Below are 12,242 nucleotides of genomic sequence, written 5' to 3'. Positions count from 1 at the left end.
GACTTCACTATACCGGATACCCGTCGGTACTTGAAGGGTATAGTGATGCGAATTGGATCTCTGATGCTGATGAGATGAAGGCCACAACTGGGTATATGTTTACTCTTGGAGGTGGCGCTGTTTCCTGGAAGTCTTGCAAGCAAACGATCTTAACGAGATCGACAATGGAAGCAGAATTAGCAGCATTAGACACATCTTGTGTTGAAGCGAGATGGCTTTGAGATCTTTTGATGGACTTGCCATTGGTTGATAAACCGGTTCCGGCTATCCTTATGAACTGTGACAATCAGACTGTCATCACCAAGGTGAAGAGTTCAAAGGACAACATGAAGTCCGCCAAACACATAAGAATGAGATTAAAAGCTGTCAGAAAATTAAGAAACTCCGGAGTGATAGCGTTGGACTATGTCCATACGGCTAAGAATCTGGCAGATCCCTTTACAAAAGGGCTATCATGTGTTGTGATAGATAATGCATCGAGGGAGATGGGTATGAGACCCACATGAGTTGCCATGGTAGTAACCCAACCTATGTGATCGGAGATCCCGTGAATTAGGACCTGGGAAAACAAGCCAGTGGTAAACTGAGGAGAGTAACTATACTAACCCACTCCGTTGGAGATGCAATACTCTCGATACTGTATGGTAGGATGACTATGGTCTTAATGTGTTCCAAAGCTTATGTAAGCAAGATGCTATCCTATAGAGTGATCTTTGGAGGAACACACCTATGTGAGCCCGACTGCTGGTCATAGTCTATGAGATTGGGGTGATCTCTAGTAAGCTCATGAATAGGCCAGGAGTGTGACTTATATGCTCCACCCGAGGGGTCAGCCTTCGGCAGCCTAGTACTAGTAAGACATGTAGTGAAACTTCTTTACGCCAAACTGACAATTCAAGGCATAGTCCATTGTTCAGTTGTGAAGGAGTGTAGCTACCTGCTCTAGGTGAAGTTCAACCTTAACAGGTCTTCACTGACACACTCGTATATCGAAACAGCAATTGGAACAGAGGACACAATGGGCCCTCGAGATCTGGTGGGGGATTGCTGAAATTTGAGATGGGCTCTAGGCCCATATAGCAATTTCTGAAAAATCTCTAAGGGCCCATGTGGGTTATATGGCACTAGGTGTAGTGGGAAGTTTAGTCCCACCCCGCTAGTGGAAGGAGAGTTGGAGTGGTTTATAAGGGTTTCTCTTCTACATGCTATTGGAGCTTGAGAAGAGAAGAGGCCCTCGCGCAATCCTCCTCCGCCGCCCGCCTCGCCACGCCACGCCTCGTCATGACGCGCCGCGCCGCGCCGCGGGTTGCGGGATTGAGCCGAGCCGAGCTCACACCTACGCGCTTATTTTTGCCAGTCACTAACGGAGAGTTCTCTGACAGTTGGGCTACGATTTGAGACGTCGGATCGTGGGCTGTCACGGACTCGGACGTGGGTCGAGCCCACGTCTCTCCACGCGGCTGCGTCTATATAAGTGTGCAGTGTCTCCTAACCCTAGCCGCCACGAACAGATCACATCTGCTCCACGCGCACGCCCACCATCGTTCCCTTGCTGCTGCTACCGCCGGTGACTCCTTCCCATCTGCCGCGTACACGGTCGACGGGAGAGCAGGTCTCCAAAACTACGCCCTTCTGGTCCCTGTACGGGGTGAGGGTCGAATAGGTTTTTGGGCAGCGATTACGCGACTGCTCGCTTCCGATCGTCTCCTTCCTCTACGTCCGCGTCGCCTTCATCATCACCATGTCCACCGACGCCGAACGTGCCGCCACCGAGAAAGCTGAAGGCGACAAGAAGGCCGCCGAGGACGCCGCTGCCGCCACCAAAGCCGTGACCTCTGCATGGCCTACTGGAGGGTATAACTCGTTTATCCCGCTCCTACTGTTTTCTGTTTTAGCCATGCTAGCGTTATACGTAGATCTTTCTGCAATTAGCGTAGTATGTGCTAGCTTGACTGAATATCAGTATGTGTTTATTTGTGTCAATGACGTGCTAGTGATTTACTCGTGGATTAATTTAATCGAGAAATTGCCTATTTACTCAACAGTTCAGAGGGAATTCTTGAATTTGATTTCGAGAAAAACATCTTAGCTGTGATACAGTATCTTGTGGATGTGTATGGAGATCAGTTAATGGTTATAAGGACATATAGTGGCGCCCTGGGTTTCCTCCACGTATCGAACTTCACCGCGCGATTATGGGAGAGGAAGCCTGATTACGATGGCGTTCCTTCATGGGAGCTTGGAAGAACCATTGAACTAGACAAACTACTTTCCCTGCATCCAATGGAATTGTACCCAGTAATACGAGGCTTTGCCGAGGACAACAATGTGGTGTTCTTGGGGATGACAATGGCTGACATCTTTTCGGTCCAGCTTCAGTCATTACAGTTCAATAATCTACCCCAAACGGACGTCAGATCATACTTCCATCCATTTGAAAGTGTTCATACCGGAGGTAATAGCATGTCTTACAGTGTGGGTATAATTAAAACAAGTTATTTTTTATAATTAGTTTATAGAATGTTGTTTATATCCTTTGTAATTCCTCCGTCCGAAAATACTTGTCAGATAAAAAGAGATGTATCTAGAACTAAAATACGTCTAGATCCATCCCCTTTTATCCATTTTGATGACAAGTATTTCCGGACGGAGGGAGTATAAAGATTGAACTAAATGCCATTGTTGTCAGCCTATTTACATATGCAAGACTTTGTATATGATAGTGCTAGTGCAATGTTGCATGGCATTTCTCTCTTGAGATGGGATACATGACAGTTGCAAGTTGAAGACAACTAAACCTAGACTGGAATAACTAACTGACAAATAGATAGCTCCATACGCACATTTGAAAGTTTAAAGCTGAATATATTTTTGTCATTTGATAGTTATCTCCGTTGATCTTTTGATAATAGTAAATTAATAAAAATTTTGCTTTAATTTCTGTGAAACAATCTCATTTATCACATGGAGGGGAGTCCTAAGGCTAGTATCAACTATCAAGTCCATTTGGATCAGGATTTTATAATACATAGAGTTCATTTCATATTTTTCGGACACATATATATAAAGATAATCTCAATCTGAAATGTCATGATCACTTATGTTGCTAGGAAGTAGGATTAGTTTGGGCATATATACTTACTTTTGGATATGGCATGAAACAAGTTTAAGAATAATTGTAGCTAAATCCTCTCTTCTGATTAGCTAATAGTCCGAGTGTGCTTGTTCTTCATTTTTAGGGTATTAATGAATAGAAAGTCTTTTGAGGGATATACTTTGAATTTGACAATAGGTTTGGTTTTGTGTATCTATTACTAATGTTGTACCAACCCTGAGTTTTTTTCTCTAAAATACAACCGTAGGTTTAGCTGAATATTTTTTGGATCAAAACCTGCCTAGTTCTATACTTATGTTTTCCAATAAAACCCCAGCTTAAAGTTTAGCTGAATATCTCTTTGATGCCTTCTCATATATAGCTGGCTTATTTCTATAGAAATTCACTGGTTGTTTGAATTCTTATCGTTTCAAAAATAGATATTGGCGGTGAACGTGATAGAGCTAAACTTTTTTAGCAATACGCAAGGTCTGGTTAGATATGCATAAGATGACTTTGACGAGGTAAGCTTATCTTTTGCATGTAAGTTGAGGTATCTGAAATGTTTAAAAAATTGATTTGGTTTTCTTCATTTCTCAAGTACAAAATACCAATAGCGGACCCCAAGATTCCATCTATGACCCTTCATAAAACTCTTGCTCATCTGGTTGTCTCCAATCGTGTTTTCATAGCCGTCAGCATCTTGGGTTCTTTTCTGTAGTGCAAGCCTTTTCCCTATAGCTTCTCAGACGGCTCGATGACTTGGGGCCCTTCCCAATTCCCTATTTTTGTATGTGTTCGTGACTACTCATATATGAGAATGTTGTCATACTAACTTGATGTGATTTGCAGATATTTGTCAGTCTTATTTACTGGTTGCCATGGATATGATTTTTTTGTGTGGTTATGGGTCTATCAAGTCATAGTGTGATTTGCATTGTTCCTCAACACAAGTAACTCATTGATAACTAACAACACCCGCACATACGGCTTTGAATTTCTTTTACTTAGCCCAGGGCTTATAGCTATGCATTTTCACGTTGTGCTTCATATGGGACCATTGTAATACGTAGTGCTACATTTTTGATTTTCATATATAATGCTTGAGGAGCATGTGCTGATCAAATATTATAGTACTATTTATCATTTTACTTCTAGTTATTAAAATTTTATGGACATTATGGTATTCCTAGGCGGTTCACTTAATGATTTTCTCATCATATATCAGTTTGCCCGTCCAACTCTCACATATGTAATGGGTCATTGTGGCAATTTTCCTATATTATAGCTTGTCTTATCCAAACTAAATGTTGTAGTGGTTTGTAATTCCACTTTTAGTCTCAAATTGACCTCTAGTCCTACAACCAATTTAAACCACTCCACTTATAAAATGATATTGTAGCCATAAAATTATCGGGAATTATATGCCAAGGGAAATGATGAAACAAGTACTTCAGGAGGAGATTATCCGAAAGAAAGACATCAGCAACCTCTCTTAGGATGATCATGTCATGGACAAGAACATGAACTCTCGTGAAAGATCCCAGCAGGACATTAAATTTGCCGTTGCCGCATTTGGGGCGGCGAATAGTTTATTCTATTGCAGTTACCATAGATGATTAATTAATAATGAGAAAAATTCACCATAGGTCACAAAACTTGAGCCGGCTGACACTTAAGTACCACTACTTCAAAATACCCGAAATACAGTCCATCTACTTGCACAGGGGGTTCACTTTGGTCCGTATATACGATTAGAGCTACGTATTTTCTGACTTGGCCGAGTCAGCCGTTGCCAGCTGTGCTTTGACCGCCACTTGTGCAGCACCTGTCGGGGGGGGGGCGTTAATACTGGATGGCTGGAGTTTTTTTTTTTTTTGCAAATATGCGCGCACCTGGTCGGACCGCACCGGGTCGCTCCTATCTCCTCCCTCCCGCAACCCATATCCTCTCGCTCTCCGCTTCCTTATCCTCTCGCTCTCCGCTTCCTCTCCTCCGAACCCTAGCAAACTCCCGTCCGCGCCGCCGCCGTCGCCTTCTGCCGACGCCCTCCTCCGCCTCCTCTGTCTCCTCCTTCATGTCGTCTTCCAGCTCCATGCGCTCAGCGCTGCGTGGCCGCTCCGTTGCTGTACCACTGATCGGGTGCCCGGATTGCGGCGAGCAGGTGAGGTTCTACCGGTCTAGCACCGATGAGCACGATGGATGGATCTTCTACAAGTGCGTGAACCACCATGTAAGTTCCAGTTCAGTAGATTCATGCCGTGTCAGCTCACTTTAGTAATGAAGCAGAGCAGCTGGTTAACTAATGCGGTAGTTTAGAGCAATGCAGTAGTTGAATCATTAAATCTGTAATTTTCTGGAGTTGGTTAACTAATGTTGCCACTGATTAATCAGGTCACTTGTGATTTCTGGCACTGGGAGCTTGAGTATGTGCAGCATCTGGTTGAAACAAGGCGTCTGGTTGGTGATGCTGCTGTAGATGCAATTGGTGCTATTGAGGACAAGAGGGAAGAGCTTGAGAGGCAAAGGACTGAATCAATGGCAGGCAGAGGCACAGCTGGAAGGGTCATGGCTGGGAGAGGCAGGGCTGGAAGAGATAATTATGGCAGCTTTAGTGAGAATAAGTATGCTACCAAGCAGCAAATTGCTATGCTTTTAGGGTCAGGCAGAGAGATTTTGATGCTGCTGAAGCTGATGATTGGTTTTTTATAGTGCTTTATGTGATGTGTTTCACCTTAATTATGAAGAAGTGAAGTGTTGTTAATTCAGTAGGTGCAGGTGTGTAAACTAAGCATACTAAAATGGTTGCTTTTGTTTGCTCAGTAATGCTTAGTTGTAATGGTTGTTGTAATGGATAATATGTCAGTAATGTGAAGCCTGCTTGACCTACTTGCTTTGAAATGCTAGACCTAATTGCTTTGAAAAAACCGACAGATGTATTTCATGTCAGAAGTGTAGTTAAACTAATTCTGACAGAATGTTTGCAGTTCACTGAATTTTTATAGTTAACTGAATTTAGTTTGCAAAGTTAACCTCATTGCTTTCAAATTAATTGCTGTACTGAACTAACTTTGCAAACTTTGCAAACTAATTGCTGTACTAAATGAAGTAAGTGAATCTCAACACAACTGAACTCAAAAGCAAGCATGTACTTGCACCTGCTGCAAACACCCACCCAGCAACTTGCACTCTACATGTAGCTTTGGTCCACCAGTCGACCACCACCACCACCACCAGATCCCCTTCTTCCTCACCATTCATCTTCAATTTCGTGCACCACCAGATCCCTTCTCTCCTCTGTCCAATAGCACCAACAGATCCCCTTCTCATCTTCAGCTAGCAGCAACCATGGTGTCCTGGGATGATCTTCCCACTTCTTCTGAAGATGACTCAGTGACCAGCAAGGTTAGTGTGCTCCTCAATCTCACACAAATCCAGTCTAGGGTTTCTCAGCTAGGGTTTCTCTCTCAATTGATTCCAAATGTCTCTCTTTTGTTTAGCCACCTGCCACAATATCCTGTGAGGAATGGAGTGGCTTGGCTACATATCTGCCTAGCTTTAGATGTGGGCATGGATCTTTGTGTGAGAAGAATGTGGCATTTGAATCTGCTGATACTGGCAGAAGGTTTCTAGCTTGTGCACAAAAGGTTAGTAATTTTTTTGCATTTGGCATTGTTAAACATTTTTCTCTTTGCAGTATGTCTTAAGTTCCATCATCCAGCACAGTACTGAATACTGGCAGTTAACTGAATCTCTTTTTTGTATGTTCTAAATTGTTAGGAAGTACCCAAATGCAGATATGTTGAGTGGGTTGACCCTGAGTGGCCTGATGCTCTGAAGATGAGCCTAGCTACTATATGGACCATGTATGAAGAGGAGAAAAAACAGAGGCTCAGACAGAATGTTGTGAGTGCTGAAGAAAATTTGAAGGTTCTTGAAGAGAAGAACAAGATGGAGAATAAGTTGAGGCATTTCAAGCTTGATTTTGCTAAGATGGTGGCTGAGAAGGAGCAGGCAATGAGCCAACTAGGCAGCACACAACTTACTCTGACTGATCTAAAGGAAGAACTTGAGAAGAAGAAGATTGCAGACAAGTCAGTAACCAACATTCATCAGGTATTCAGGGTTAAAGCAGAGAAAGAGAGGGACCAAGCAGTGCAAGAGAGGGATGACTTGAAGCATGAGAAAAGGAAGCTTGAGTACATGATTGGTGACCTATTCAAACAGACAGAGGCCACCAAGGACAAGATAAGGAAGCTGAAGGGCATGCTGAATGAATTTGATTGAATCTGTGTCATTGTAAAAAACCACTTTGTATCTTTCCTCCTGGATTTGTGTCAACTAAATTGTGTTAAGATAAGATATTGAAGTTGAAGTGGGTTAAGATAAGAAACTGAAGTTGGTTCAGATAAGAAAATGAAGTTAACTTTCTCTGTCTTATATGACTGAATTTGCCTGAATTTATATGCCTGCAGTTGCTGTTTTATATGACTGAATTTGTCTGAATTTATATGTCTGCAGTAGCTGTTTTATATGACTGAATTTGTATGCCTGTACCAAATTCTTCTTAAAGAAAAAAAATTACACAAAGAGTTTTGCCTAGGTATCGAACCTAGGACCTATGGTATTGAACATTGGTGGCAATGCCAGTGTGGTAAGTAGTAGTGCTTTGATCAAGGGCAGGTACTAACGTAGCTATTTAGCAGTTGCTAGTGGCCCAATTTCTCACGCCTCTTCCGTTTCCTTGTTTGCTCTTTAAGCCCACCCACCCACCGCTCCACTCTCCACTCTCCACTCAGTCCACCGCGTCGCCTTGGTTACCCCGCACCAAACCCCCACGCAAGAAAACCCTCGCCACCGACCACCACACCGCCGCCACGGACATGGAGAACTGCCCTGCCTGGAAGAGGGTCATCGATGACCTTGTAGGCGACGACAAGGCCATGCGCGTGGACCTGACGGAGATCGGGAAGTGGTTCCCCAGCTGTTCGACGCTGCGTCACCATGTGTGTGGCCTCTTGAAGGTCATGACCGACGACGAGTTGGACCGCGCCTGCCCCGATCACGACGGTATCCACTATGCACTCGTCCTCCGCTTCGCGATGCAGGAGACGCGCTCCGATGACCCGGGGCAACGAGCCCGGTGGTGGATGTACCGGTCCGCCACTGCGCCGCGGCAGCCGGATCCGGTGCGCGTCCGCCACGACGTGGACCTGGCCGTCCCCGCACCTGTCAACACTGCCTACTGGGACCACTACCAGCCCGACTACCTCGGGTGCGACGATGTCTCCGAGTACATCTCATCCGACTCAGAGTACGACTCTGGCTACGGCGCCGACTCGTCCTGGTCGACTGGCTGGGAGGAGCCGGAGGTGATTGTGCTCTCTGACGACGAGCCGGAGGTCAATGTGGCGACGCTCGTCGTCCCCGAGCCGTAGGTCCACATGGTGATGCCGGTTGCCAGGGAGGGTGACAAGCACTGCCCCATTGACATCGAGCTACTTCCCAATGTTCCTGACATCGTCAAGCAGGAGGTGGAGGTGGTCTTGGCCCTGCAAGCACATGACGTCGCAGCACAACCAGAGAGGAAGAAGAAGAGGAAGGTGGCAGCTGACATGGAGGTTCGCCGTTCGGAGCGCCTCCAGAAGTTGAAGAACTGAAGATGATGCAGTTGCAATAGAAGGCATGAAGAAGATGCAGTTGCAGTAGTTAGGTATGCTGAAATATACAGATTTTCAGCATATAAGTTATAAAATATTAGTTTGTTAGGTGTGCTTGTATATTAAGCACATAAGTTATTTGTAATTTCTGTCTATTGAACTGGTTGTTGATGCTATATAAGTGTTGAACTGGATGTGATGCTATATATGTGCTGAACTGTGTTGATGCAAAAGTGGCAGTAATCCAAAAGTGTTTTGTTGGTATGTAATGGTGTTGATGCAGTCTTGTTGCTATATAAGGCAACAATCCAAAATTCTCTTGTTGCTATGTAAGGCAATAATTCCAAAAGAAGTAGCTGCTAAGGTTTTGAATCTTAACTGAATTTTTGTCTGAATCTTTGTCTTAACTGAATTCTGTCTTAACTGAATTATGTCTTAACTAAATACAGACAACTATTAAGATTCAATTAACTATAATCAAATCAGTTAGCTTTTCAAACTAAATTCAGACAACTGTAAAAAATCTGTTAGCTTTTCAAACTAAATTCAGATATCTTTGCAAACTACATTCGGTCAACTGTAAAAATTCAGATAACTTTGAATTCAGTGAACTATAAAAATTCAGTTAAGTAGGTTGGAGGGGAGTGGAAATATAATAAGTAGGTTGTCAAGTAACACTTGAGCAAAGCACTGTTCCTATCACACTGGCATTGCACCCTGTTTATCACACCACAGGTCCTAGGTTTGACACCCAGGCCAACCTTTTTTGTATTAATTTTTAAATTTTATGCAGTTAATTATCTATACTCCAACAGTGAATAAATCAATGAACTCCAACTGAATAATAAAGCCACTGAACTCCAACAGTTTTCATTTAGGATTTCTTTTCATTTTGAACTCCAACAGTTTTCATTTTGAATGGCAGTATGAAGCCACTGAATCTTCACATTTTCAATAGTTCAAAGAGTCTCATTGTAGTTTTTGCCAAAATATTACAAGTGCAAAAGCACTGAATCATCCCAACTCCAACAGTTTCAAAGATTCTCATTTAAGTTTTTTGCCAAAAAATTACAAGTGCAAAAGCACTGAATCATCTAAACTCATCAAACATGTTCACTCTCTTCGGCTTCTTGGGCACATGTCCACTTGGTCCTGCCTACTTCCTCTGCTCAGCTCTTAATCTCTTGGCCTCTTCTTGCTGTATCTTCTTTGCTTCTTGATCTTCTTTTCTCTTCAGTGCTACCATAGCTCTCTTTGCTTCTTGATCTTCTTTTCTCTTCAGTGTTGCCTCTGCTTTAGCTGCCATTGCTTCAAGGGTTCTGGCCTCCTTCTCTTCTTGCAATGCAGCTTTTCTTGCTGCTGCAGCTTCCTTCCTTGCTGCAAATTCCAAAGCTTTCTTCTCTTGTACTGCTCTTCTTCTTCTTTGTGAAGACTCTGCTTTCCTCCTTGCAATTTCTTGCCTTTTTGCTTCTGCCTCCTCTGCTTTCTTCTCTGCCATCTCATTCATGGCCTCAAGTGCTGCATCTCTCCTGGCTGCCATCTATCTTTCTTTGTCTCTCTTCATCTTCAGCAACTTCATGGTCAGGTTGCCTTCATTTGTAGCTGTTGTTGTCTATGCTGTAGTGTGAGAACTGGCTGCATTTGAGATGAATGAGGAATCTGGCAAAATGATTTTAGGTTCTTCTCTAGGAACAGGTCTGGATTGTTGCATCCTATGAAGCATTGTAAATCCAAAGTCCTGCACCTATACAAAACAAACATCACATGAAAACATCAGTACAAGAAAAATGACTGGACAAAAGAGGTCAAAATTAAGGGACAAAAGTGGAGAATTTTCCTGAAAAACAACTGGTGCATCTGCTCCATCATCTTGTGTGACAATGACCTCATCATCTTGTGTGACAATGACCTCCTCATGTGTATCATGGCCATCAACATGGGCCTCCTCATGTGTAACTTGGCCATCAACATGGACCTCCTCCTGTGTAAGTTGACCATCCTCTTGTGTGATCTGAACCTCCTCCTGTGTACCTTGGCCATCATCTTGTTGTGCCAAAACAATTTCATCATATAACACATCATCAGGAATGGCCCTTGGACCCCTTCTTGTTGTTCTCTCTGCTAGATTTGGCAAAATGCCAGCCTTTTTGAGATTACATCCTTTGATGTTGTGGCCTGTTTCATGGCAGTATGAACATGTTATTGTGATTCCATGTCTGCTCATCACCTTGGTTCCATCTTTCTTTTCAATCTCATAAGGCTGCTTTCTCCTACTTTTGTTTGAAGGCCTCCCTACTTTTTTTTCAAAGACAGGTGGCTTGATTTCACAGCCATTCATCTTCTGCCACTCACTCCTATCTCTGCAAGGCTTGATAATGGGTTTGTATGCTAGCTTGAATGCTTCTATACTGTAGTAGGAGTGCACCAAACTCTCAGGATCAATCCTCTCATGTCTGCAGCATGCAATTGCATGGTGACATGGAACTCCACTAAGATCCCACCTTTTGCATGTACAACTTTCTTCCTTCAGGTCAACAATGTATGTCCTGTTCCTGTTGTCAACCTGAAAGATGCCATCACCAGCCCCTGAAACCATGCATGTAGCTGACAGCTCTATATTCTTCTCAATTCTTTTCCTAATTTTTGGGCATATTGAGCCAGGCCAGGTCTCTACCTCTTTTCTTTTGTTGTAGAACCTGACCATGAGCTGTGTTTTGATCTTGTCAATCATTGATCTGAGATGCATCTCCCTAGCCTCAAGAATATATTTGTTGAAAACCTCACAGTTGTTATTCAGAAGGATATCAGACTTGACCAATTCTCTTTGGAAGCCCCTAACCCAAGTGTTGGGTGGTAGCTGCTCAAGCCACTTGTATGCTTCTAGGCTTATGACCTTCATTTCCTCCATGCTTGCAGCCCACAGTTCTGGTGTTGTGCTCCTTGCACACTTCCATAGTTGGTTTTTAAGAACATCTCCTTTGTGTGTTTGCTGAAAATTCTACCATATATGCCTAACACAGTGTCTGTGCTCTGCATCAGGAAAGTGCTGCCTCACTCCCTTGATCAGGCCCTTTTGCTTGTCTGACATTATAGTCCATGGGTCTGTGTTTACAATTCCCAAGTCACTCTTCAGATTTGACAGAAACCATTTCCATGTGTCAGTGTTCTCTACCTCAACAACTGCAAAAGCTAGAGGGTAAATGCAGTCATTAGGATCCATGCCAACAACACACAGCATAACACCTCCATACTTTGTCTTCAGGTGGCATCCATCCAAACAAATGACAGGCCTACAAGCATGCATGAAACCACTTTTGCAGGCATCCAAAGAGAAATAACAACTTGCAAATATGCCATTACTGACACCCGCATAGAAAGAACTCCCTGGGTTTGATCTTCTGAATTCTTGTGCATAATCCCACATGCTGTTGTACTGCTCCAACTCATCTCCTTAAATAACTTTCTTCACTAACCTCTTAGCCCTTCTA

The 12,242-nt window shown here is 43.4% G+C and overlaps 2 protein-coding genes across 2 annotated transcripts; one reads left to right on the top strand and one right to left on the bottom strand.

Moving 5' to 3' along the window:
• The first annotated feature begins 6,442 nt into the window (after positions 1 to 6,442).
• Positions 6,443 to 7,381, top strand: LOC147963784 (uncharacterized). Its single transcript, XM_087529704.1, has 3 exons — positions 6,443 to 6,499; positions 6,595 to 6,741; positions 6,875 to 7,381. Exons 1-3 carry the CDS (start codon positions 6,443 to 6,445, stop codon positions 7,379 to 7,381), a joined length of 711 nt encoding a protein of 236 aa, XP_087385830.1.
• A 2,985-nt stretch (positions 7,382 to 10,366) lies between these two features.
• On the bottom strand, positions 10,367 to 11,500 carry LOC147963783 (uncharacterized). The gene is made up of 2 exons (XM_087529703.1): positions 10,604 to 11,500; positions 10,367 to 10,498 (listed from the first exon to the last, which is right to left on the bottom strand). Exons 1-2 carry the CDS (start codon positions 11,498 to 11,500, stop codon positions 10,367 to 10,369), a joined length of 1,029 nt encoding a protein of 342 aa, XP_087385829.1.
• Between the last annotated feature and the right edge of the window lie 742 nt (positions 11,501 to 12,242).

This window comes from Triticum urartu, chromosome 6A, assembly GCF_056163025.1.
Source record: "Triticum urartu cultivar PI428250 chromosome 6A, HENAU_Tu73, whole genome shotgun sequence".
Taxonomy (NCBI): domain Eukaryota; kingdom Viridiplantae; phylum Streptophyta; class Magnoliopsida; order Poales; family Poaceae; genus Triticum; species Triticum urartu.
The sequence above is the reverse complement of the archived record's forward strand: the minus strand, read 5'-3'. Positions and strand labels throughout refer to the sequence as shown.

Coding starts and splice junctions, on each gene's coding strand:
- LOC147963784 (XM_087529704.1), top strand. CDS start 6,443: ATGGTGTCCTGGGATGATCTTCCCACTTCTTCTGAAGATGACTCAGTG. Junction 6,500..6,594: donor ATGACTCAGTGACCAGCAAG/GTTAGTGTGCTC, acceptor TCTTTTGTTTAG/CCACCTGCCACAATATCCTG. Junction 6,742..6,874: donor TTCTAGCTTGTGCACAAAAG/GTTAGTAATTTT, acceptor CTAAATTGTTAG/GAAGTACCCAAATGCAGATA.
- LOC147963783 (XM_087529703.1), bottom strand. CDS start 11,500: ATGCATCTCAGATCAATGATTGACAAGATCAAAACACAGCTCATGGTC. Junction 10,499..10,603: donor ATGATGGAGCAGATGCACCA/GTTGTTTTTCAG, acceptor TGTTTTGTATAG/GTGCAGGACTTTGGATTTAC.